General features: G+C 39.7%; 3 protein-coding genes across 3 annotated transcripts in view; 2 read left to right on the top strand and 1 right to left on the bottom strand.

Annotated features, from left to right (window-relative positions):
* Positions 1 to 4,701: 4,701 nt before the first annotated feature.
* Positions 4,702 to 6,012, bottom strand: LOC309392627 (uncharacterized protein F54H12.2-like; the record flags this gene model as incomplete). The annotated part of the gene is made up of 1 exon (XM_081954057.1): positions 4,702 to 6,012. The coding sequence occupies one exon, from the start codon at positions 6,010 to 6,012 to the stop codon at positions 4,702 to 4,704; it is 1,311 nt and encodes a 436-aa protein (XP_081810183.1).
* A 6,893-nt stretch (positions 6,013 to 12,905) lies between these two features.
* On the top strand, positions 12,906 to 19,202 carry POLR2D (RNA polymerase II subunit D). Its single transcript, XM_081955131.1, has 4 exons — positions 12,906 to 13,062; positions 14,672 to 14,852; positions 16,057 to 16,152; positions 18,068 to 19,202. The coding sequence occupies exons 1-4, from the start codon at positions 12,909 to 12,911 to the stop codon at positions 18,144 to 18,146; spliced, it is 510 nt and encodes a 169-aa protein (XP_081811257.1). The 5' UTR covers positions 12,906 to 12,908; the 3' UTR covers positions 18,147 to 19,202.
* Positions 19,203 to 19,550: 348 nt separating this feature from the next.
* The window catches only part of WDR33 (WD repeat domain 33), a 66,703-nt gene continuing 59,844 nt past the window's right edge, over positions 19,551 to 26,409 (top strand). Inside the window, exon 1 of the mRNA XM_081955117.1 lies at positions 19,551 to 19,708. The gene's annotated coding sequence lies outside the window, so the exon portion shown is untranslated. The remainder of the gene's footprint in view (positions 19,709 to 26,409) is intronic.

Raw genomic sequence — 26,409 nt, 5'->3', positions numbered from 1 at the left:
GAAGGAGGGAACTGGAAGGGAGGCAGGGAAGGAGGGAGGGAGAAAGGAAGGATAGGAGAATAGGGAAAGAGGAAAGAAGGCAGGCAGGCAGAAGGGAGGGAGGGTGGAAGGAAGGATAGACAAGTAAGAGGGAAAGAGGAAAGAAAGCATGTGACTACGGTGGGAGACGAGGAAAGACCGGTGTGCTATGTTATGCAGAGGTGTACTTATAACAATTTTATAGACAAATGATACTATTTACAGTCGCGCGGGGGGGGGCGCGAAATGTTTTCTTCTTCCTAGGGGGGGCATGACAGAAAATAATTGAGAAGCACTGGTTTAAACTAAAGAAGGCTCTGGCTTACTATTGCAGACAGGATGTAGATATATTAAGAGAGGCCTGCATTCGATTTAGGGATCAAGTGATGAAAATGACTGAGCGTGAGTACCACTGTGGGGTCGGGGGGGATATTGTTGAGGAGATTCAATGCATTGACCCCTTCCAATATATCACATTGGCATCTGTCTGCATGGCTCAGTACCGGTTCATGTATTTGAAAAGCAAGACCATTGCTTTAGATCCTTTGGACAATTATCACAATACACAGAAAAGGTATTCAGCTCCAGTGATTCAATGGTTGTTGCATATAGAACACACTGAGAAGCTCAATATTCAACATGCTCTGAAGGGCGGTGAAAAGAAAGTGGGCAAATATTTTTTGGATGGTTTTGCTATCATAAATGGAACCCCCACGGCTTTTGAATTTCATGGCTGTTTTTTTCATGGGTGCCCTGTCTGCTACTCTGAAAAAGACTTCAACAAATTACTTGATTCAACATATGGCAGCCTGCACAGCCATACTAGGATTAAAGAAGAGTACCTCAGGGCACAGGGTTATGCTGTGCGCTGCATCTGGGAACATGAATGGCGGGCCATGGTGGAGGATGACACCTCTTTGAAGCAGTTTCTAGTCGAGAATAAGCTTCCAACTCCTTTGAATCCTCGAGATGCTTTTTTTGGTGGTAGAACAAATGCTACATGTCTGTACTACAAACCAAAACCTGGTGAACAAATCTTATACTACGATTTCACTAGTTTGTACCCTTTTGTGAATAAGACCAAGGAGTATCCAGTTGGGCACCCTCAAATCATCTATCAAAACTTTGGGGACATAAAACAATATTTTGGGCTAGTCAAAGTCAAAGTGTACCCTCCAAGGAATCTCTATTTCCCAGTCCTACCTCACAAAACAGGGGGCAAATTAATGTTTAGTTTGTGCGCAACCTGCACAGAAAAGCTGCAAACCTCCCCCTGTAAACACAGTGATGAGGAAAGAGCTCTGACGGGGACATGGTGTACTGTTGAATTGAATGTAGCCTTAGAAAAAGGTTACAGAATTGTTGAAATTTATGAGGTCTGGCATTTTGAAAGAACTTCAAATGAGCTATTTTCAGGATATATGAACATGCATCGTAGACAGAAACAGGAGGCCAGTGGTTACCCTGAATGGTGCAAAACAGATCAGGATAAAGAGCAATATATTCAGGATTACGAAAAGATGGAAGGTGTCCGTTTACGACGTGACCACATTGAAGTAAATCCTGCTAAAAGACAGATTGCCAAACTCTTTTTAAATTCGCTGTGGGGCAAGTTTGGCCAGAGCACCAACCACCTGACCACATCAGTGGTGACAAACCCTGAGGAATTATTCAAATATCTTTTTGTACCCTATTATGATGTTTCCTCATGTGAGTTTGTGGATACAGATACAGCCGTCGTGACGTGGAAAACAACCAAGAACCACCCCACCAAATCCTCATGCACTAATGTATTCATTGCCAGCTTTACGACTGCCTATGCACGGCTGGAATTATACAGACTACTGGAGGGGCTGGGTGATAGGTGTCTGTACCATGACACCAATTCAGTCATCTTTGTAAGTAGAGAGGGGGCGTGGACACCCCCTTTGGGTGATTATTTAGGACAACTGACAAGCGAAATTCCACCAAACACTACGATAACAGAGTTTGTTGCGGCCGGCCCCAAAACGTATGCTTATGCTTTGTTCAACGGTGAAGCGGTGGTAAAGGTGAAGGGAATCACACTAAATTGTGGTAATAGCAGTAAAGTTAACTTTGACAGTTTGAAAGATTTGGTAGACGATTATTGTCTGTCTGATGCAGAGAGAAAAAAAGAGATCAGGGTAGAACAGTTGGGGATTGTCAGGATTAAGAAACAGTGGACCCTAGAAACAAGGGTCCTCTGAAAAACTCTAAAAGTAGTGTATAATAAAAGGTTATTAAAGAGTGAGGATTACTGTACACTGCCTTACGGTTATTAAGGATTATGGAAAACATTGCACAATTTGTACACCCTTTTTCCTGTATTATAAGTGGACCGTCCAATTCTGGCAAATCTTTTTTTATCAAACAAATGTTAGAACATGGCGATGCGGTATTGTCTCAAAGTCCTCAAAATATTGTATGGTTTTATAGCTGTTGGTAACCTCTGTACAAAGATCTGCTTAATAAATTCCCTTATATTAAGTTTATGGAAGGTCTACCATCTTCTTTTGAAGATGATGTCTTGTTTCCGCCAAATCAAATAACTCTAGCTGTGATAGATGATCTCATGGCATCTGCCGGTGACAGTGACCAAATAGAGAAGGCTTTTACACAGTACGTTCATCACAGAAACCTTAGCATTATTCTCATACTACAAAACCTGTTTTTTCAAGGTAAGAAAATGAGGACAATAGCTCTGAATTCCAAATATTTGGTATTATTCAAAAGCCCCCGTGATCAGATGCAAATTGTCACACTGGCCAGGCAGATGTACCCCACTAACACAAAGTATTTTTTAGAAATATTCCAAGATGCCACTCACAAACCACATGGGTACCTATTAGTAGATTTGTCAGCCACCACTCCAGAATCCTATAGGCTAAGAACAGGTCTCTTCCCCCCTGATTGGCCTACAGTTTACACAATGAAAAAGAAGAGTAAAAAGTTGTAGCTCGGTTACCTTAGTGCTAGTTCATTTAAGATGTCAGAGAGGTTACGTAGAAATTGGGGGCTTTTAAAAATCTTAGTAAAGGCCGGACCAAGACAGAGAAAAGCCATCTTATGCAATGCTAATAATGACCTGGTGGGGTCAATAGCAGAAATAGCACTGAATACCCTAAAAGGAAATCTTCCTCTGAAACCTTCACAATTCCGGTCTCTAAAGAGTAAGAAGGGTGTCATTAAAAAGTTGAGTGATAGAAAGGTTTCACTCAAAAAGAAGAAGCAGATCATACTTCAGTCGGGTGGTTTTATAGGGCCCTTACTAGGGGCAGCTATTCCTCTGTTGACTAGCCTGTTAGCAGGCTAAACCATGGACCATGCCGAGAAAATGTATCTGGTGTCGCGTCATCAGATGGAGCAGCTACAGGGCAGGATGCCTACTATGGGGACTACAGCCACTAACCGGTTGGATGATGAGATGCGCAACATCCTTCAGAGGCCTGATTTGAGTGAGGATGACAAGATTAAGCTCTACAATTCTGTACTGCAGAGGTATCTAAGACTGACCAGGCAAAATGAGTCTGAAAAGGACAAACTGAATCTCATTTATCCACCGGGACACCCTCAGCCACTTCCAACATTACCAGAACAGCCGCCACATCCAACTCCACAGGGCACAGCCATGGATGATATCCTAAGCGGTGTGAGTGCTCGTTATAGGAAAAATGCAGAACTTTTGCTGAACAAAATGAAGCAACACCAGGACGTCTCAACCTGGGATGATCGCGGTACCTTTTTATACAAAGGTGTACCTGTTCCCGGTACTAATATTTTAGACTTGGTGAAAGGCGCCTCGCAACGCCGAGCCCCTACTGAGAAGCGGAAACCTAAAGGATGGGATGATTTTATGAATGCTATGGCAGAGGTGAATGTTCCAACTTCTGTGTTGGGGTCTACTGCTGTTAAAGAGCAAATAGAAAAGTTGAAAGATACTCTGGTTGTTAAGGATGAAACTGCTGCTAGCCCTGACTCTGTTATGACAGCACCTTTTGGGGCTCAGAAGCCTATGTTTACAGGCACTCCCACTAGCCCTTGGACAATAAAACCTAGAAGCCAGCTCAGGTTTGGTGACTGGCTCAATTTTTAAAATGAATAAAAACACTGATACACGTAAAAACGTTTAAGTCTTTTTCTTTATTTTACAGTAAGGCATGCATGCCTGCATGCACTGGTGACGGTTACAGATTCCAAGCCCCCTCCCAACCTTTATAGTTTTTACAAACAGCTTTACCATTTGATCATTTTTAATATCAGCATTGGAGTACATCTTTAAAATATTTTCATAGGTCACTCCTTTAATACGGTTCAGTAGAAAAAACGCACAGTGTTGTCCGCAGGTCACAGCACTGGGGTGTTGCAATTGCCGTTGGTGAAATGTGTACTTCGCAGCTTGCTGCTCTAAAAACATCACTATGGAGCCAGGAAAGTCATGGCTATCTGGAGGTCTTCCATAAGAATCAAAAAATTCACCATATCCGGGAGATGGGAAGTAGAGGGCCAGCCAGTGTTCGCCAGGAAATGTGTGAGGATGGGTGTTTACGATTAATCCAAAAGGTCTTTTGGAGATTTGTCTCTGGGGTAACAGGTCACAAGGGTAGACCCCTAGAAAGGTAGTATTTCCAGAGAACAAGTGGAGGAGCTGCTGTGTATCCATACTCATATATAATCAAAAAGTACATTCCTTGTGTGACTTATTTCAATAAGATTTTCAAAGATTGCATAGAGTATCATGTTAACGGTGTTGGGGAGGGGCTGTGCAAATCTAATTTCGGCTCTGAGGTTACCGTTCCTGATCAATGAATAGTGCTCAGAGCATCCCTGATCAGGACTCAGGTCAAAACAATACAAAGTATACCCTCGGTTAAACTCTTCCCGGCTGATTAACATTGGTCTGTCTTTCATGCCTTTGCCTGTTGCTTGAACCATCTGCATGTACTCTCTCACAAAAAGACCATGCTCATAATCGGGCTGAAGAGGCTTTGCGGGGATCTGTTCGCCATCACAATGCAGGGCGCAAAAACTGACATTGCAGTGTTGAAAATTGAATGGATTTCTTTCATAATCCCCACTAAAAGCTGCATTGTCCACAAACCCAATCACTAATTGTTTAGGTAGTTGGCCCAGAAATAGATTTTCCTGATTACACACAAGACTACCTGCGGGAATGCTGTAAACCTTCATCCCCACTCGATCAATGGGGTATTTGGCATTGGAGGTGAGCAAAGCTTCTGCATGGCCAAGACGCACTCCCGGGGCTACTTTTACACGTTTTACAAAGAGAGAAGCAGCCAGGAGTTGCACTTTGTAATTCTCATTGCCATCCTTCATCACACAAAATTCATTTCTGCTTCTTGTGAGTTTGACTTTCACATCTACGCCATTAATTAGCAGTCTGTCTTGAAAAAACAGATCACTATGCAGAGGCCCAAGCAGGTCCCATTTACGACTACCGGCCGTGTGTCTGGCTCTCGCTTTGAAACCAGAGTTCCCAGCCGCTGTCAGTAGAGTACTCTCCATGAGGTCCGAATCATCTTTGTAAAAACCCCCAGAAGTAAATTGGGTGCCCAACGCATCACCACCAAAGTTGAGAATCAGTTCAATTATGGCCTTATACGAATAGCAATGATGGCTCTGTGTAATGAGCCGATCTCCCAATGTAACATCCAGCTGGTTAAACAGCGATGCTATGGGGTAGTTGGCCAGGGCCACCCTTGCCCCATCATCAATATCCGACCCGTCAGCTTTTACAATCTTGCAACTCACATACAGTAGGGTGTTGTTTAAATCGGTGTAATGCTCACCATGCCCTGTGATGAAAAATTCCAGGGGGGCGTTGGGCGTTAGCGCTGGTAAAGGAGGGATCTCGATATAGGTACTGTTTTCAATACTGGTCTGTGTAGGCGCCAGTTGAAAAAGATCCAGTTCAGATTTAACACATTCCTCTGAAGCAGAATGAATAAATGCCATAATGTATTAGAATATGTCTTCCTTGTCACAGGGTTTCCTCTTCTGTGCACATTTCCTCTTGGTATGACGGGGCTTTTTCACAAGTCTTCTCTTTTTAAACGGAATAGGCGGGCCCAATGCGTAATTCTTCCTGGCTATGACCAGCCCTGATCCATCCTGCCCGTTCTCAACAACACGGGATACAAGATGGCCCGCAACATCTCTAGTGATGTTTTTGGCAGCAGATTTCACATGCGGCTTTATGATTTCTAATCCCTGCCTCAAAAAAGGCATTGCTTTTCGAAAAAGTCCACGGAACAACCCTCCTAAACCGGTCCCGTACATAATGGGGGCTCCTCGGAAGCCTGGAAGGCCTCCCCCAGCTTGTGCCCTGTAGTAAGCTACGTAGTCTTGAGGTCTCCCGTGCTCCTTGTTTACAACCATCCTTCACTTTTCCGAGGCCTAAAATGAAGCTTGACAATCACCTTCCCGTGATGAAAATGCACGTTTTTGTCCTGGTCGGTTTTGATTTCTATAGTAACGGTATCAATGTGATGTTTGCTGACTGGCACATAATGTGGACGGTCATAGGTCACAGTTATGAAATCATTGTCTTGCCCCCGCACAGGCACACAGCGTAGTAACGGCACATAGAAGTCACCTACTATCTGGAGCTCTACAATGTCTGTGTAAACATATAAGGTGCTGAATCCTGGGAACATACCTAACAGATGTCCAAGTTCTCCGCTAACTAGAATGGTATGCGGTTCATCTCCTTTAAGATTAATTTTTCGACCCACTGAATCATAATGTAGGGTTGTCTTAGGTCCATCCTTGGCATTTGATATAAGCTTGTTCATATTTTCTAACAGTTGTCGGATGCTATTATAGTACCCGCTTCTCAAAGAAAAATGCCATTTCTTTCTCTCGTTAGCAATTTCAAAATATCCAGGAGAAGTTAATGTGTGCCAACTATGCGGATACTGTATCTCTGCTAGACCTACTTCCCATGACCCTGGAAGATCCAACGATCTCGCTAATTGAATAGTAAAATTAGAATTTTTGTTTTGGGGGAAAATTTCTGCTGATGCATTGCTGGGGAGGGTGATGTAAAAATCTGACATTTCAAAGATGTTGTACTTCAGTAGCCTTAACCCAACTGTTGAACTTCTCTGGCCAGCCATTCCATTTGACTAGAAACTCTCTGCGTCTCCCCCGCCCTCTTTTTTGGATAATTTTCTCTATTCTGTATATACGCTGATGGTCAGCAGGAACCTTTTGGAGCTCCTCAAAGCAAAAAGCTCCCTCTACAGGGTCACCTGTGTAATCATTTAATCTATACATCACTCTTTCCCCCCTTGTCCCCAGTTCTTTGACGATGAATATCTCATCCGTATAGGTTTGCTGATAGCCCTTTTCAAACTTCCCCTTCAGTCTAGATACCCTGACATGATCCCCCACCTTAAGACATTTTTCCTTTCTTTTACTTTTTAAACTTACCCCATAAAGTCTCAGCCACACATCCCTTTCGTTAGACAAATTTACGGCTTTAGGAGCAGTCCCAATGCTACGATGGTAAGTGCTATTGTACCCCTGAAGAGTTTCTGCCAAAATGTCCACATACCGATGGGTATTCCTAGCTGTGAAATATCTCCAGAGTTTGTTTTTTAGGGTTCTATTAAACCTCTCTATAACTGCTGCTTTAGTTTCACTATGGGTGACAAAATGATGAATGCCATAACGTGTTAAAAGTTTCTTCAGCGACGTATTCAAGAACTCTTTACCAGCATCTGTCTGTATTTTTCGGGGTGCACGTCCTGTTTCAAAGATATTCTGGAAGGCGGATGTAACTTCCCTCCCTGATTTATCAGATAAAGGGGAGGCCCAGGCATATTTAGATAACACATCGATAACTACTAAGATGTATTTTTTTCCCTGGTTCTCTTTAGAAATTTTGGAGACATCTATGAGGTCGGCCTGCCATTGATGATCTAAGCCAGACACTACTGTTTTATTTCTAGGAAAGTTAATTCTTGCAGGCTTATGAAGCGTATAAGCATCTTGCCCTGACAGCCACGTCTTGACTTGCTTCATGGTCAGGCTTTTATCATGTTTTCTAGCTTCCTGAAAAAGGGTATTTACTCCTCCATAACTCCCTACATATCCTGGAGTATAATAAATATGGCTTAGAACTTTTTCATGCAACATTATATTTAAAGAACACTGACAAATGGATCATGCGTTGACATTAACACAAACTTTTATTGGTTATACAGAGTTCAAAGGGTCATGCCCCCTCCATCAGAAAAATAGCCCTCATCACTACTATCAGAAGCAGAATATAGAGGTGCATAACACGCTATTTTACAATTCGTTGTGTCTGTATTCCACAAATCATGTCCGCATCCGCAAGCAAACCAGTCTTTACACAAATTGCAGCTCTTTAGCTCACTGGGTAGATAGTGTGGTCTCTGGGATAGCTCAGAATCCCAGTTATAGTCTAGATCATAAAAATCTGCAGAAGCTTTATGGTCGCGGTAATTACCACTGGAATATAAAATCGGGGTTTCTTGAAGAGTTTGTTGTCTAGGAGTTATTATTTTGGAGTCTGCAAAACATAAATCGCCTCTTGTTAGTGAGTTATCCACTCCAGTGTCATTTACAATATCATAAAAAACAAAAACAAAACAAAAAAACATATTTACTCACCATTGCTGGAAGATAGTGAAGCATCATTCGCTGTTTCACATACTGTCCGGTAAGTACTCTGGACATCATCGTTAAAATTACAACACTCCATGCTGCAGCCGTGCAAAACAGGTCTGAATAAAAAAATTTCTTTATCATAACCTTTGCAACAGGGTTTGCTGCATTCTGGCGGTTGGGGTCTTGTGTCAGAGCATGCGATGCTGGCTTTTGCTGCTGTTTTAAAAACATCTTTGGAATCTGAGGTTGCCATCTTCAAGAGACTGCTGAAATTAAGGCAAACTACACAGCTCTTGTAATGACAAGTGAGCTTTGCGCATGCCTGGAATCATGGGAGGTATGACATGCCCAGGCATGTCCCTGCATGGCTCTTGCGCATGCCCAGAATCACAGGGGAGTGGGCTGGGTGGGTAGGTGGGTAAGGCATGCCCGGACATGTCCCACACATGTCTCTTGCGCATGCCCAGAATCACAGGGGGTCAGGTTGGCGGGTGGGTGTGACATGCCAGGGCATTTCCCAGGCATGCCTGAACAAGACTTATCCCCTGCATGCAACCTGGTGAGTTTCTTCTTGTGAACATTTTAATTCCTGTTAATATTCCTTGTCTTTTCCTGTAGGTGGGCTTCAAAATGGTTACATGAGTATTTGAGTGTGCAATTGGCAAAATATGTGACTTTAGATTTTACAAAGGTAAAAACCAGCTGCAGGGTTTAAAAGGGCTGTGTTTTTTTCCCCCCCCAGGCTTCAAGGAAATGTTTTTAAATCCCCCTAGAAATAAATACCTTTTAGAAAAATAAAGGTGGGTTAAATGCAGATCCCTGTCTCCACAAAAATTAAAACCAACATTGCCTAGAAATAAATACCTTCTAGGGAAAAAATGTGGGTTTAAATGCAGCCCTTAGGAGAATGATTACAAATAAAAAACATTTTTTATTTCACAACCCACCCTCCCCCTTGAATGTCCATAGAATTAATCTAGGGTTAAACTAATCATGTACACAGAATCTTGCCATCTTTCCTGATGGGGTAAGTTTCAGCACGTCTTATCTGAAAAAATAGGGCTAGGATATTGCACAACGCCTTATCTGTTAGGGCTACTCATCATGATGGGCTTAGGCCAATATACAAATATCCGGCTAGGGCTATGACCTTTGTGAACCCTGTACCACGGAGGGTCAATTATACACATCCCAGCCGGGGAGGAGGGCTATGCACGCCACATCCGGAGGGTGGGGGCTGTTCACGTCACTTCCGCTTAGGGGCATGATCTGGTGACGTAATCAGCACGTGGGTTTGTTTACTTTGATGACGTCACTGATCAAAAGTACTGATAATTTTCATTTAAAAAAGGTATGTACTATATCTACTCGTAGACAACCTTGGCATCAGTGAATTACACTTGACAGGCAGTGGTCAATTTAAATCAGATGAGTTTGTGGTTTATTTTTCTGGAAATGATAGATGAAAAGGAGATGTATTCTGCATAAGCAAACAAGTTACTAAATGTGTTGAGTATCACAAAGCATACAGTGATCGCATAATATCTATCCAAATTCGAAGCAAGCCACTCAACATTACCATACTACAAATCTATGCTCCCAACTATAGACTTAAATGTTGATAAAATTGAACTTTTTTACAGTGAGCTTCAATGTGCTCTCATGTAAATACCCAAAAAGGATCTTTTGCATATTATGGCAATTTCAATGCAAAAGTAGGTCAAGGAGAAATTGCAAGAATAGTAGGCAAGTTTGGGGGAGGAGAATGGGTTGAAGCTGGCAATCGCCTAGTGCAATTTTGCCAGGAAAATCATGTCAGAGTAACGAACATGTCGTTTATTCAGCAGAAGCGATGTTTATACACATGGATAGCACCAAATGGACAACACTGAAATCGGATAGACTTCATTTTATGCCAACAATGCTGAAAAGGTTCAGTTGCATCTATTAAGATACTTCCTGCCACAGATTGTAGCTCAGACCATCAGCTATTAGTGACTAAACTGGAACTCAGACTATGAAAAGTTAAAAGGGTACTATCCCCATCCCTTCAGAATTCAATGTGGACAATATGTCACCTATATATATCATAGAACGTAAGAATAGTTTGAATCACTGAATCTAGAAGGGAAGGATCCGAATGAACAGTGGCAAGAGATCCAGAGTAACATCATGGAAACTGCTGTAAAACGTGTCATGCCAAAAACCAAAAAGAACAAGATACGATACCTGATGGTACTATCAAAATAGCTAGTCAGTGTAGGGTGGCCAAAGCCAAAGATAATAAAGTTAAAGTTAAAAGTCTAAATGCAATTTTCCAAGTGAAGCCCGGAAAGACAAAAATAAGCAGTGGGCGAAGCAGTGTCAACATCTGGAAGAAGCAAATAGGAAGGGGCATACTTAGATCATGTTTGCTGTAGTGACAATGATGTGATCCAGCTTTTCAACATGGCAAGGAATTGTTGAAGACTGCAATGGGAATGTACTAAGTGACCAGCAGAAGATCAAGAACAGGTGGAAAGAATATATAGAAGAACTCTATAGCACCTTTGAGTTACCATGAAGATAACAATGACAGCCCAACTAATAAAGAACCAAACATCTTGAAAGAAGTAGAATGGGCCATGAAGAAATTGCTGAATTGGATAGCTCCAGGTGTTGATGGAATACCTGCAGAATTACTAAAACCAGTGCCAATTAACACCATCATGGCCCTGTGTCAAGAAATATTGTCTACATGTCAATGGCCTCACAACTGGAAAAGATCTGTTTTTATCCCATTAGTAAAGAAAGGTGCCGGAGACTGCTCCAACTATTGCAAATTGCATTGATTTCTCATGTAAGCAAGATTCTGTTAAAGATCATTCAACAGAGGCTACAGAACACTCTCAATCAAGAGTTACTTGATGTATAAACTGGCTTTAAAAAGGGGCATAGCACTCAAGATCACATTGCCAATATTAGATAGATTATGGGAAAGGCACATGAATATCAAAAGGATCTATATGTTTTATTTATTAGAGAAAAGCTTTTGCCTCTTTAGAACACAATAAGCTATGGGCAGTTTTGTGTGTGATGTTGGTGTCCCAACCCACCTGATCAGATTTACCAGCTCACTGTACAGTGATCAGGAGGCAACAGTGAGAGCACTATTGCGATACAAATTGGTTCGGGATCAGTCAGGAAATTAGATAGGGATGCATTTTATTACCATTTTTTTCCTGTAAGCTGAAGTGATCATGCAGAAATTAGACCTGGAACTACCTGATTTGAGCCTGAAGACTGGAGGAAGAATCATAAATAATTTGAGTATGCAAATGATACAACACTATTGCCTGAAAATAAGGATGACCTGAAAAAATGATATGGAAAATCAGAATCACGGAATTGGAAGGGACCTTGGAAGTGTTTTAGTCCAACCCCCTACTCAGGCAGAAAACCCCCATGCCTTCTGCCCTCTCCTTTCAATTGGAAATTATAAAGCAGGAATTACATTGCATGAGGCATTCACAAGAAAAGCAAATCCTATGCATTGAATTGAGCACTCTGGCAGATGCTAGAAAATTAAACCTGCATGCAGTAAAGATTATTTACAACCTAGAGGTGGGATGGTGGCAAGAAAAGCAATTTTCCAAAGCAAGTTTCAGTCACCTTAACCTACAGGAAAAGATGCTTTGAAAGGTATATTATGAATAATTTTCATGGCAAACTACATAATGTTGGGGACTATCAAACCTGCAAGAAACTCAGATACATGTATTTTTACATTTACACTGCCCTATACCTATTCACTTCGGAATAAATCAAACTGAAAGCAACGAGATCCATTTGAATCAACATTTACAAGGGTTTTGTAATTAGCTAGCGAATCACCTAATGTTCCCTAGTAATCTTTTCTTTTGTACTGGCTTTTTTTCTTGTCCTCGTCCTCTCCATGTTTTACGACTAATCTCCCTTTCTAACAGAATAAGATAAATAAATAAATAAATAAATAAATAAATAAGATGTAGGGCAGAGCTCACGTGTCTTTTATTATTAATTTACAACTAAACCTCGCTGGACTAAGGCTTTCAAATCCTGAATTCCCTCAAGAGGAGGATTTATGCGCTTTACAATACGAGCGAATTGCCCTCAGCTCGCCCACTCCTCCCCCCCCGTCCTTCTGAGGTCATGGGAGCGCTTTGTTCTGTCTCCTCTAGGGGGCGTCGACGATGTGTAAGTCGCCCGTGTTTTTGCTCGTCGTTCGTATTTCCGGCCCAGGGCGCGCGTTCTGGGGGAGGACAGATGAAACCATGGCGGTAGGAGGTACTGACATTCGCGCCGTAGATGTGGAAGAGGATGCATCTCAGCTTGTTTTTCCCAAGGGTGAGCAGCAAAGTCTTGGGGAGACTAAAGCAGCCGGAGAAACTAAGGAAGGTTGCCTAAGGGAGATTCCCGTGAACGGACACAAAAGAACTAGACCGTAATTCTAGACAATCTTGAGGATCATTTAATAGTCTGTTTCCATCTGGTGTTCTTCGGAATTGTAAGGGTCTTGCGGCTGCGCATTTAAGAACTGACCTGGGGCGGGGGTGGGGAGAGGATTAGATGAGGATACTTTGCAACTTAGTGTTATCCATATCAGATGTATAAAAAGACCCTGACTGCCTTTCAAAGCCCGTTCTTCTTCTCATTCCATGCTAGTTATGTGGGCTAGAGCACAAGGGGTAGCAAATTTAAAGCTAAGATCTCTGGCTTTTCCTGGGTGGGAGACTGCTTGAGATCTTTTTCTATATTTATCATAATAATTCCATAGATGATTATAATAAAATAGTAACCTACCAATACTACAGTTCTACTACTACATGCATGCAGAGGATAATTGACTGACTTTTTTTTTTTTGTGAAGGACTACATAACTTATACAGGCAATCCTTGACTTGCAACCGTTCATTTATTAACCATTCAAAGTTACTTACAACCTTTATGGCATCCCCATTATCATACGATCAAAATTCAGGTGCTTGGCAACCGGTTCATACTTATGACCTTTGCTGTTTAGCAAGATTTGTGATCACCTTTTGCAATCTTTTGACAAGCAAAATCAGTGGGGAATCCAGACTCACTTAACAACCATGTTACCAACTTCTCTGCAGTGATTCACTTAACAACTGTGGCAAGAAAGGTTGAAAAATGGGGCAAAATTCACTTAACAAATGTCTCATTTAACAAATTTTGGGCTCAGTTGTGATCATAAGTCGAGTACTACCTATATTTGGGTAATAATTGGGGTTTTTAATTATTTTTGTCTGTAAAACTATGATATTACTCTTTTGGCAGCTGTTTCACTTATGTTATCAGTTCCAACAATAATAGGGATATATGCTTATCTAAGTGAATTGAAACTTGTGAATATAAAGGTAATGTTTACAAGTTCTATTGTTTAAAGTGATTGAGGATCATAACCTTTTCTGAATCTGCAGTAATATAAACATTTGTATGTGAATGCAATTGCTAATATAAAATGAAGCTTTGAAATTGATAGCTGGATATATGAAGGTCTTAGGGAAGATGATGTATCATAAATTTTACAGTGTGGTTTGTACATTTATATCTAGAAGATTATTGTAAGGTTTATTGTAAGAAGTGGTGTATGCTTTGCTGCAGAATGAAGATGATAAAAACTAACCTGCTTATCATTTCAAGAAGAAATCACATTTTCAGTTCTTTCATATATGTAAAAGTTCCTGTGAGGTGACACAAATATGTACAAGAAACAATAACTAGAATCTTTCAAACTTAATTTTCTACATAGGGATTGACGGTTTGCTTTATTTCTGTTTGATGTTGAGATGCATTTAGGTAAAGTAGTTTTCACTCACAGCTTGAAACACTATTATGCTTTTGTCTTGCATACAGTCAAAGATTAATAACAATATTAATGTATCTTTCTTCCTTTTTAATCTATGCCCCTGACACCTATATTAACATGCAGAATTTGAAACTGCTGAAACACTTCTAAATTCAGAAGTGCACATGCTTCTGGAACATCGGAAACAGCAGAATGAGAGTGTAGAAGATGAGCAAGAACTTTCTGAACTGTTTATGAAAACTTTGAATTATACAGGACGCTTCAGCCGCTTCAAAAACCGGGAGACAATTGCAAGTGTCCGCAGGTAAGTTAGGTTTTTTTTTTTTAAAAAAATAATTTTAATTATGTAATAAGAGAGAGATATGGTCCTTTTAAACTGAAAAAGTCTAAATTTAGCACAAATTTGTTTTTTACTATTTGATAAATAATCCTTTCCTTATGATGTTCACTTAACAACTTTTTGCTATTACAATGCTTCAGAAAGGGTGCTTTGTAACCTGTAATGCACTTCTGACTGTCACACACACCACCAAGGGAAGATGATTGCAACCTGGGTGCCTGTCAACTTGTAACCAGTTGCCAAGTACCCCACAGTTACATGATCACCATTTGCAATCTTCCCTACTGATCTCAATATCAGTGGAGGAACTGTCTTCCGTAGGGCCAGAATGCAGAGCATAAAGAGCCCTCCTAAGCTGGTGGCAGACTGAGGTTGTTAATGTGAGATAAGCCCACCAAGAGGCTGGCAGCCAGGGTGCTGGTGGCAAGAAGCTAAGATGCCCTGCACAGCATGGGCAACAGCTCCTGTGATATAGAACTTGAGGCTATTTGGTGGAGGAGCAGAGAGGCAATAACAAAGGCCAGCTGGGGTAGCATCAGCGGGTAGGGAGTGGTTGGAGAATACAGCAGTAGCATACCGCATTATTCTTCTGTTGCAGTGAGTATTCTACTGTTATTCTTTTTCTAATCATCCCAAAGTTAAATAAAAAAAGGATAAATGACAATCTAGATTTGGAGAGCAATGTAACTTTGTCTTAGGTATAGAAGAAACAAGTTGAAGCAATGTGTTTACCACCTTGACTTGTACAAAATAAAAATGGGTTATAAATATAATAACTACAAATAATATGAATAAAATATATAGATACTGTCATAAATAGAAATGGCAGAATAATTGAACAAGTTTGGAACTTTACTGTCTTCCCCTTACTTGTTAATCAGAACAGACACAAAGTTTTAAAAAATTGGTTACAATGATGTAACTATAATTGATGTATTATATATCAAGCCAATGTTAATATAGAAGTGTTATTTTTGGATGCAGATATTTTTATATGAAGTATAACCACACTGTTACATATATTCTGGGTGCTTGTGGATATGTGCCTGAATTGCACTGTAGATTATATCATAGTCTCACATGCATGAGTGATAGTAAAATTGCACTTTCTACCACAATACAAATCTACATCTTTTCAGTTTTAAATTGTGTCTTTTTTTTCTTTCAGCTTATTGCTCCAGAAGAAACTCCATAAATTTGAACTAGCATGTTTAGCTAATCTAGGTCCTGAAACAGCTGAAGAAGCCAAAGCTTTAATTCCCAGGTGAGTTGCCCTAATTAAAAAAGTAAGCTTGTCCCGATATAAGTGAATTTGAATCCTCAAAACACCAGAAAAACAGTTACAATCTCATCATCTAGTTAAAAAAACAGAATTTAGACTTAAATATCCATTCTTTAGTCAAATACTATGATATTATGAAATTAAAAATACTGATCTAATTGGAACAACTTCAAAATTTCTAAATTAAATTTCTTAGCTATATTTATGTTGTTTTAATTAAAATTACTTACAGGCTCGATTCTCTCAAACAAAAAATAGGTAGAGGAAACCTGAATATACCCTTGTTTAAATATATTCCTTATTACTGTTTGAAGTTTTCAACTAACCGGTTTTTATAATTTTATCATATTTTTAATGATTAAAATATGTGTTATAAGGTAATACCAAGGTGGAGGGGAGAAAATGATATTTTTGACTAGTGACATGTCTGGTCTAAATTGAATTAGTCTAGCTTTAAATACCGTATTCTTCGGAGTATAAGACGCACCAGAGTATAAGACGCACCAAGATTTTAAAGAGGCAATTTTTTTAAAAAAGCCCCCCCCCCCCCCCCGAGCATTCTGCAGGCCTCCCAAATCCTCTGAAAACTGAGGCATGCAGAGAGTTTGGGAGGCCTGCAAAGTGCTTCTGGGGACCAGGGAGGGCAAAAACGCGATGTGTGGGGGCTTGATCATCCTAAAGGGTAAGGCTTTTATCGATCTCAAATCTGCTTTTCTCTACCCCTCCCCAGGGCAGGGCAGGACTAAACCTATCTCTCTGCACTTTATTTTTTTTACCTCTGGCCCAAGGAGCAGCAGTCGGCTCGTTTCTTCTCTTCAGTGAGGAGAGAAAGACATGGGGCTGCTGAACCGCCGCTGCTGCGTTCGACCGGGAACAGCCCTTTGGGCGAGGAGAGGGTGGGGATCCATTTCATTTGAATTAATGATTCTTCGTGGTGGTCCCTGAGCCGCAAAAGGGAAGCCCAAAGAAGACGACCTGGCAAGGCTGCCTCCTTGAACAACCGGGCTTATTCACAGCCCTCTTCACAACTCCGCTTCCTTAGTCTAGGTGCAAAAGCAGGTGCCAGGCTCCCAGCTACCATATCTCTTTGCTGCATGACAGATCCGGGCAGATTGGAGGTGGGGGTGGAGGAAGAGAAGAGGAACAGATTGGGAAGTTAAAAACCTGGAATGAGATACTATCAAGCTTGATTCAAAGCCTTCTTTGAACTCCTGAGCTAGGCCTCCTGAGTTGAGCCTCCTGAGCTGTGAGAAGCGGCTGCCAGGGATGCCCTTAGGGTGATGACCTTACGAGTGGAGAAGGCTCAACCCCCTGAGGAGCTGCCAAGCCCTTGCCGCCCTTCTGACACCCGTGAGGAACATGGAGGAAAGCATTTTCAGGCGGCGGATCCCCTCCCCAATTTCAAAAAGGGTGCTACCTGAAAGTTCTTTCCTCCATGAGCCTCACGTTTCAGGTGGCGGATTTGGCCAGGGGAAAAGAGAAGGCGTGCCTGCAGTGGGAGGAGGCTCAGCGAGTGTCAGAGGGGTGGCAAGCATTTGGTGGCTCCTGAGGGGGCCTTCAAAAGGCTTTCAATGCAATTCCCTGGGCCACTTCGGGAATCAGGCTCCATGTGGAATCCCCACTGCCTGGAACCACCCGAAAATCCAACGTGCGGACCAAGTTGGCGGGGCTACATTCGGAGAATAAGATGCACCCAGATTTTCACCCTCTTTTGGGGGGTAAAAAGGTGCATCTTATACTGCAAAAAATACAGTAGTATTGAGCAGAAAAAATCCTCATATTTTATTACTAGTTTCTTTCAATTCTCGAGATTGGTGTCTTGCAGTTCTTTTTAAGAGAGTTGATATATTGGAACTTTTTTTATAAACAGAAACCACTGCTTATTCTTATCTTTCAGCTTAGAGGGTCGGTTTGAAGATGAAGAGTTGCAGCAAATTCTTGATGACATACAGACCAAACGAAGCTTTCAATATTAAAATAAATTTCCAGATTCTACTGAACTGGGTGGAATGGGGTGGGGTGGAGAGGGTTGAGGATCTCATTCTTGTTTCTTTGTACTCCTTTTGAAGTCAACACATATTAATATAGTATTTTGTATTCTGACCAAGTTATGTTTCCCAGTTTTATAAACTTTTTAAATATGAAGAATTTAAACATGAACCTCAGAACTTTGAAAGGTTTTACCTGATTAGAAGTGAATATTAAACATAACTTCATTTTTGGAGTGCAAATAATATTTTGGGTCCAGTAATACTAATTTGAATATGTCATATGTAAAGTAGGATAAATATTACTATATTTAATTCATATTGCTGTTTGAGAATTGTAGCAGTACAGTAGAATCAAGATAAACCTATGGGGTTTTATTGTGCTTGTTCTTCAGACTCAGTTTTCTCCTTCAAAAATAATTGCAAATTAAAGTAAGATATTTTTAACTAAGGTCTTGTGACTGTTCTTTTTCATTGTTTCTATAAAGGTGGGAAGCAGAATGGGGATTACATACTAAATTATATCTAACGTTTTTGCTGTTGAAATACAGGTAGTCCTCAACCTATGACAATTAACCCCAAAATTTATATTGCTAAGTGAGACATTTGTTAAGTGAGTTCTGCCCTACTTTAAGACGTTTCTTGCCACAGTTGTTAAGTGAATCATTGCAGTTAGTAACAAGGTTGTTAAGTGGATCTGGTTTCCCCGTGGACTTTGCTTCTGAGAAAGTCGTAAAAGATGATCATATGACCTGCAACCATCATAAATATGAACCAGTTGCCAAGCATCTGAATTTTGATCACATGACTATGGGGATGCCACAACAATCCTAAGTGTGAAAAATGGTTATAAGTCATTCCCCCCCCTGCCATTGTTACAGCATGCACTAAATGAATGTTGTAAGTGGAGGACTACCTGTATTAAATATTTACTATATATGCATTGCTATATTTTGAATTCACATGCATTTGAAATAATTAAATGTTTGTAGCTTTTTTAAAACTCAAGATTGGAAAGCAATACTCCACATTATTAAAGGATCAAGTTTAGTGCATGATCTATTTGTTCATATCGCTTCTTAGTTAATAGAAATTATTTGCTTTAAGCAGAAATGCAGTTATATTTGTTATCTTATACATTACAACAAATTGACTTAAAATTCATTTTTCCATTTTCCATACTACTTCCCAAGGCAGGCTGTAAACTACAAGCCTATATTGTTTCCCCTTTCCGTTCTTTAGTTTACATTAACATTTCCCTTTCCGGAAAGTTAGCCGGAAGCCGCTATCGCACCACTCCATGGTAGTCGCAAAAAGATGGCGTAACGAGCTTCTTTTAAAGGGCGCATGCGTATCCTGAAGTCTTACCTCTGCCCGCCTACTTTTGGTTGGTGTACCTGATGACGTCCATCATGTGCACCGTCTCCAGTAGCTGCTGGGGAAGATGGCGGATTGTGGCAAAGACGGCTCGTGAGGCGGCAGCTTCCGGGATAAGATTGTTCGGGACGTCGAAGCCCCACGGTATAAAACTCCGTGAGCGGCTGTTTTTTGTGAGTGTTTCACATCAAGAAAATTGGGGAGTAGCCTGGAAGGGCCCAGTACGTCGGAAGATCCCAGCCGTTTCCGCCATTTTTAGGCCGCGAGGGCTGCTGCTGCTGCTGCTGTTAACTAGCGGCGAAGGGGCTTGAGAGTGAAAGAGCCGGAATAGGCGGACGTCGTGAATGGAAGAGGAGAGGCTAGATTAAAGCTACGAGGTGTAGCTCAATAAAAGCCGCAAGGCCACTCTAAACGAGAGGTGAAATCCAGTGTCTGGAAGGAAACGGGGGGAAGCAAGCAAGTAGCCAACAACCTGTCCTTTTCCTTAGGACGTGATTAAGTAGTCACATCCTACTTTAAGAGGCGGAGAATACTTATAGCGGAGGTTCTTCGGTCACGATCTGTTGCTATAAGTGTATAATATGAGCCGAATTTTCCTATTCACATCTCGTCTTCATTGTGCGTTCTCTAGTCATTATTTTAAAACGTGCAAACTTAATGTAGTTTGGGAGGTGTTACACTGAAAAACTTGCAGAGCTGCTACAAAGACTAGAGATTGGTAACATTGGAAGTTACTTTTAGATTTCCAAAATCCTTACACAAGAGTGCAGATATATTACCATCTTCCTTTCAGAATAAGATACCATGATACAAAACATGTAAGTTAAGGTTAAGTAGAGAGGGCAAGAGGCTATAACTTTAAGAAAGAGTGCAGTCCTAAATTCACTTAATGCAGGGGTTCCCAACCTGGGATGCTTGCACCCCATGGAAGTATGAAACAATATTCCAGGGGATGCAAAAGCTTGGGTTTAGAAATTTCAAAATTATAGTGTATATGCATAATTATATGAATATAATTATTTTATTTTTTGTAAGGGGTGCGAGAATATATTAGAGGTGTTCTAGGGGTATGGGGTATAGAAAAGTGTAGGAACCCCTGACTCAATGGATCTAAATAAGGTCCTAAATAAGGCACATTGAGACTTAAATTTCTGAATAAATATGCATAGGATTTTTATTACAAATAAATCTTAGTTTTGAAAATATAAGTTCATTTGAATTTTGAATATTAGTTTAGAGTTTGTGCTAAAGGTTAACACATTCATTGTAAAATATGTAACTTCCTAATATTCATGTTTACATATTCTTAGAAGCTAGGTGCTTATAGATGACTTAATATAATTTTAATGTCTTTTTCCAATTGTGTGATGATATATTGAAGGTTCTCAATGTATTTTTAAAAGTTCTCATTTGTGCCTAGTCTAGGTAGAAAACAAATGGGTTCATTGCATTTTACTAGAAACTTGAGGCCCTACAGCTAATCTTCAGATAAAACATAACTACATAAGTGTATTTACTACATAGTAGATACTACGCAGTAGTTCATAGCTATTAGCTTAGTTCTCAAACATCCTGGTTTTATGTTATTTCAAATAAAATGGTTCAAAATATTTTGTATTTGAAGAAGAAGCTTTAATTTTATATATTTGTAAATTTGGCTAAGAGTCATATGTGGAAAGTAAGTTAACCAGGTAGAATTTGTATGAAGTTTCCTCAGAAAAGCTATTTTTCCTATATTAAATTTGAATATCAAACTAATTTGTGTGGATTTCATAAGTAGTTCCCTGTGTGGAAATGTCTATGGAGAATCTCAGTCATCCAAGTTATGGTCGTCCCAAAGGTGTTTTTGAAAACAACTGGACTGTCTTTGTTTTTCTTTGGAGATGTTTCGCTTCTCATCCAAGATAGCTTTCTTCAGTTCTGACCAAATGGTGGACAATGGAAGGATTTATATTTATAATGGGTGAGAAGCGAAACATCTCCAAAGAAAAATAAATCCAGTGAAAAAGTACCTTTGAGACGTCCCTGTGGAAACAATGCTGTTGGGAGGACAGTAAACAGTAACAGATTTGGAAGGGACCTTGAAGGTCATGTAGTCCAACCCCCTGCTCATGCAGGAAACCTGTACTAGGGATTCGAACCACTGAACTACCAATCTTTCTGATCGACAAGCTCAGGAAAGGGCGATACATACAAAATCAATGGGTGTTTAGTTAAATACTGAAATAATGTCAGTTATAGTAATGCTGCATCTTTTACGCATTTAGAAAAAGTAGTATTTTCATTGTAAAAATAACTGTTCATATTGATTGGGGTGGGAAGAAAAAAAATGGCTACAGTATTTCTTTTTTCTGCTACGGTTGGTGGGTACATATTCATAGGCTTGTATTTTAAGAAAAACCATAAATCTAGATAATCCCTTTTATTCTGCCTATAATTATTTTGATAGTTGACTTATACCAGCTGTTTAAAAGCTCATTTCCCCCCCTAATGTGACCCTGTAATAATACTTCTAGAAACAATTGAAATATAAGTCAGGGGAAATACTGTTTGATCTAGAAATTGTCTTCTGGCATTTTTTTTCTAATCTTTGTGGATCACTTTTACATATTGTAGGCATCTAAACTTAAATAATTACTTCTTTTAAGTACTGTAGAATATCTGGGAACTATTGCTTGGAATCATGACTTCTGAAAAGAAATTACAGAAGCTTAATTAATAGCAAACCCACTGGTATTAGAAACCATAAAGAGCTTTCTTTGACGGAGATGGGCAATTCAGAAATATGAACTATAAATAAAGTTGTACTCCATAAATATATAGAATTAACTTTGTTTTTAATGGTAAATTCTCCATTACCAGGGAACCTGAAGTTTCTAAAGTTAAATTATTTTGATTAATTTTTTCTGCAGGTAATTTGGAGAGATCTGTGATTCTTAATTACTATATTTTTGCACTAGGTCGATAATTTAGGAAAAAAACATGCATATTTAAGTATATGGAGGATTAACATAAAGTAAAGTGTTTTCAAGATCTTTAACTGCCATGCTGTAAAATGTGAAATTGAACCACAGTTCTACTACATCTGCCAGCAAAGTGATAGCATATGAAGACTGGTTCACTGTTTTTCAACTCGAAATCTAATAGTATGATATTTATATTTGTATTTTAAGAATTGCCAACAAAAAAGTAAATTAAGAATAGTGTATTTTTACTGGTATTTTTTTTGTACCTTGAATAATTGGGGGGGGGGGAGATTGGACATTTTTACATTATAGAAAATTTGCTTTAGATAATCATACATTAGGTGATAATAAAGAAAGCAATCCCCAGACATTATGTGAATGAAAAGAACAGGGTAGGTACCCTGCTTCATTATTTAAAAGGTCAATGCGTTATTGAAAATTCAGGAAAACACTTTTGAATTCCATTACAAATTTCTTGAAAACTATAACCAATACTAGTACAATATAGCTGCCACCTTCGTTGGGATGTTAGTTATTGTACTAATTGCCAGTTATACTTCTCAAATAATCAGAATCTTCCCCAAAAAGTTTGAGCCTGAAAAATAGGGGCCTACATGGCTTGATAAGCAATTTGTGTATACTGCTGAACTAGTTTTAGGTGAGTAATAAGTTACTATAAAAACTAAAAACTAAGCTAGATTTTGTTTATAGTTTTGAAATTTTTGCATGCTGCTAAGACAAAACATTTTACTCTTGTATTTTTTTTCAAATATATATCTTACCTTACAAAGCTATTAGTATACAAGAATGGTTACAACATGCAATTTCAACATTTAAATTAACAATTAGTTTTTGGACATACATATGTACATAGTAGTTATATTCAGACAAACAACAAATATGCCTTCCAATTCTGGCTTTTGAGAAGAAGCCAACTTTTCCAGTTTAAACATAGCAAATCATGAAAAGATTTATTTAGGATTTTTTTAGATAGTCTTGTGGCTAGAGTGCACAAAAGGAACATTTTCGGGTGTATTTATAAATTCTGCTTGAATGTGATATAAAAACAACTTCATAAGATTAAGTGTCTGACTTAGTATGCCAACTGTCATAATGTGTATAAGGCGTATTCAAATATAAACTGAACTTTCAAAATTAAATAATGTTCATTTTTTAAAAATTGCTCTATTTTGTTAAAATCCAGAAAGTGCCTACCATATCATTAATTGTCTGTATCACTAATTCCTAGATTAATATTTACCTTGTGGAAACGTCTGACAAAAGACCATATATCTGTATTAGCAATATAGTACCATTCATTCCATGTGACTTAATTTCTCTGGGCCAGATGAAAATCTTTGCACAGTTCTAAGCTGTTTTATTAAAGGACCATTGAAAGGCAGGCCACCATATTGACAAATATTTGAGATGGTCATTCATGCTCTAGTTACCTCACAGCTTAACTACTGCAATGTACATGTGACCACCCAGAAGCTTCAACTCATACAGAACACGGTGGCATGGTTAATGATGGGCATTGTTTGGTATGCTTATATAACACCTCTGCTTTGTGAGCTACACTGGTTGCCAGTTTGCTTCCAGTTTTGATTCAAGGTGCTGCTCACTACATATAAAGCCCTACATTTCATAGGGCATAGTTACTTGAAGAGCAACCTGTCTCCCATAATATCTGCCCAGTTGCTCTGGTCTGGCTGTTCTGGATTATTTCAGTTAAAAATAATAAAGGCAGGACACAAATAAATAATAATGCCATCTCTCAGGTTCCTAGAAGCACACAACTACTGTAGCCCCTTCCCTCTAGAATGAGGTTGACTCCACTCTGCTGGTGTTTCAAAAGGCCTCAAAAGATCCGGCTCTTCACCTAGGCCTTTGGTAAGTGTGCTTGAAGCCGTATTTGCTGCATCTGGGTTTACTATCTCTGCCATCTTTGTTCTTTTCTGTTTTGTATTATTGTTTTAATATGTTTAATAATTTGTTAACTGACGAGTTGCTAGGAGTCAGGCGATTATTTCATTCAGTCAGATTATCAGGTTATTTCTATTTCAAGTACACTTGGAAAGAGGCTGTTGTGGATTTAGATTTATTGTTTATTTATTGTTTTTATAGAACATTGTTATGAGCCATTAGGATGTGGTTTCCAAATAAATATATTTACATCAGATGATGGTAGGTTGTCTGGTAGTCCTTGACTTACAATCACAATTGAGTTCCAAATTTCTGTTGCTAAGTGGGAACAGTTAAGTGAGTTTTGCCCCATTTTATGATTTTTCTTGGTACAGTTTTTAAGTGAATCACTGCAGTTGTTAGATTAGTAACATGGTTGTTAAGTGACTCTGGCTTCCCATTGACGTCACTGGTCAGAAGGTTGCAAAAGGTGATCATATGACCATTGGGACATGGCAATTGTCATAAATACAAGTCAGTTGCCAAGCACCTGAATTTTGATTACGGGTGCTACAGCGCCTGTAAGTATGAAAAACAGTTGTAAATCACTTTTCAGTGCTGTTGTAACTTTGAACAGTCACTAAATGAACTGTTGTAAATCGAGGATTACCTGTAGTGCACATCGTTGTCTACCTTGTTTTTGAGTTCATTCTCAAAGAACAATCAAGCTTTTAGATTCATTATACACAAAGTAATAATATTAGAAACTAAGAATTATGTCTTTGCTTGTGGTTTTCTCCCATAGGGAAGTTATTCTGTTAGATAGATAGCATCAGTTTAAACATTTCTTAAAATGGATCAGCTATACCTAGATTGGATTATAAAATAGATAGTTTGGCCCAGTTTAAATACAATAATCCAAATGTTGGTGTTTAGGATCAGATGTGTAGATTCTTCCGTTTCTTTACCTGCTCACCTACGCGAAAAAGCAAATATCATTCACTTCCCTTTCCTGAGTTTTAAAAACATGTGGTTCTGTTGCTAGAGCATTTATATGAGGCATTTCCTGTTCAGTTATATACAATACTTCAGTACCTGTTGCATTCAAAAGTGCACCAGTTAAAATGAAAACTCTGTTTTATCCTCCTTTCACATGGACTGGAATGGGAAACTGGCAAAACTCATTTCAATGTTTTTCATTAATTGCCTGTCATCAAGTTGATATCTATTCTCAGCAACAATGTACCATAGATATATTTTCTCTAGGAGGATCTGTTCCCAACCTGGTGTTGCAGGTTTTCCATCAGTTCATCCATCAGTGTAAATCCATCCATTTTGCTGGTGGTCATCTTTCCTTTCATCTTTCCAAGCATCAATTGATGTATCCAGAGACCTGGGTCTTTGCATAATGCATCCCAAGCAAGATATTTCAAGTCTGGTTATTTGTACCTTAGCAGTACCGAAACACTTGATTTGTTCAGTAATCCATTTGTTTGTTTTCTTGTTTTCATGGTATTCTCAGTGGTCTTCTGCAACATCCAAGCTCAAATTGTCAGTACTCTTTCTAGCCTGATCTTCAGTTGCAGATTTTGTTTCCGTAAGGCATTACACGAAGAACCATTGTCTGTACTTTTCTGAGGTCTGTGTAGGCCAGTGATGGTGAACTTTTTTTTGGCTTGCATGCCAAAAGTGGGAGGAGCGCAGAGGGGTCGTGCGTGGGTGTGCCGCACCCATAATACAATGTGCACGACCCCAGTGCGCATGTGTGCATGACCAGCACTCCCCTCCCCATTTTTGGCATGTTTTTTTCACCCTCCCCAGGCTCCAGAGGCTTTATAGGACCCTGGGGAGGGTGAAAACAGTTTCCCCCTCCCCCCTGGAGGCCCTCCAGGGGCTTCAGGAACTTCCCTGAAGCCTCCAGAGCGCTAAGAACCAGCCCTACGGACAAACCGAAAGTCTGGTTTGTCTGTAGGGCTGTTTTTAGCCTCCCGGACCCTTCAGGG

This window comes from Natrix helvetica, assembly GCF_964273705.1.
Source record: "Natrix helvetica genome assembly, chromosome: 5".
Taxonomy (NCBI): Eukaryota; Metazoa; Chordata; class Lepidosauria; order Squamata; family Natricidae; genus Natrix; species Natrix helvetica.
Note: the sequence above shows the minus strand (reverse complement) of the source record. Positions and strands in the feature narration are given on the sequence as shown.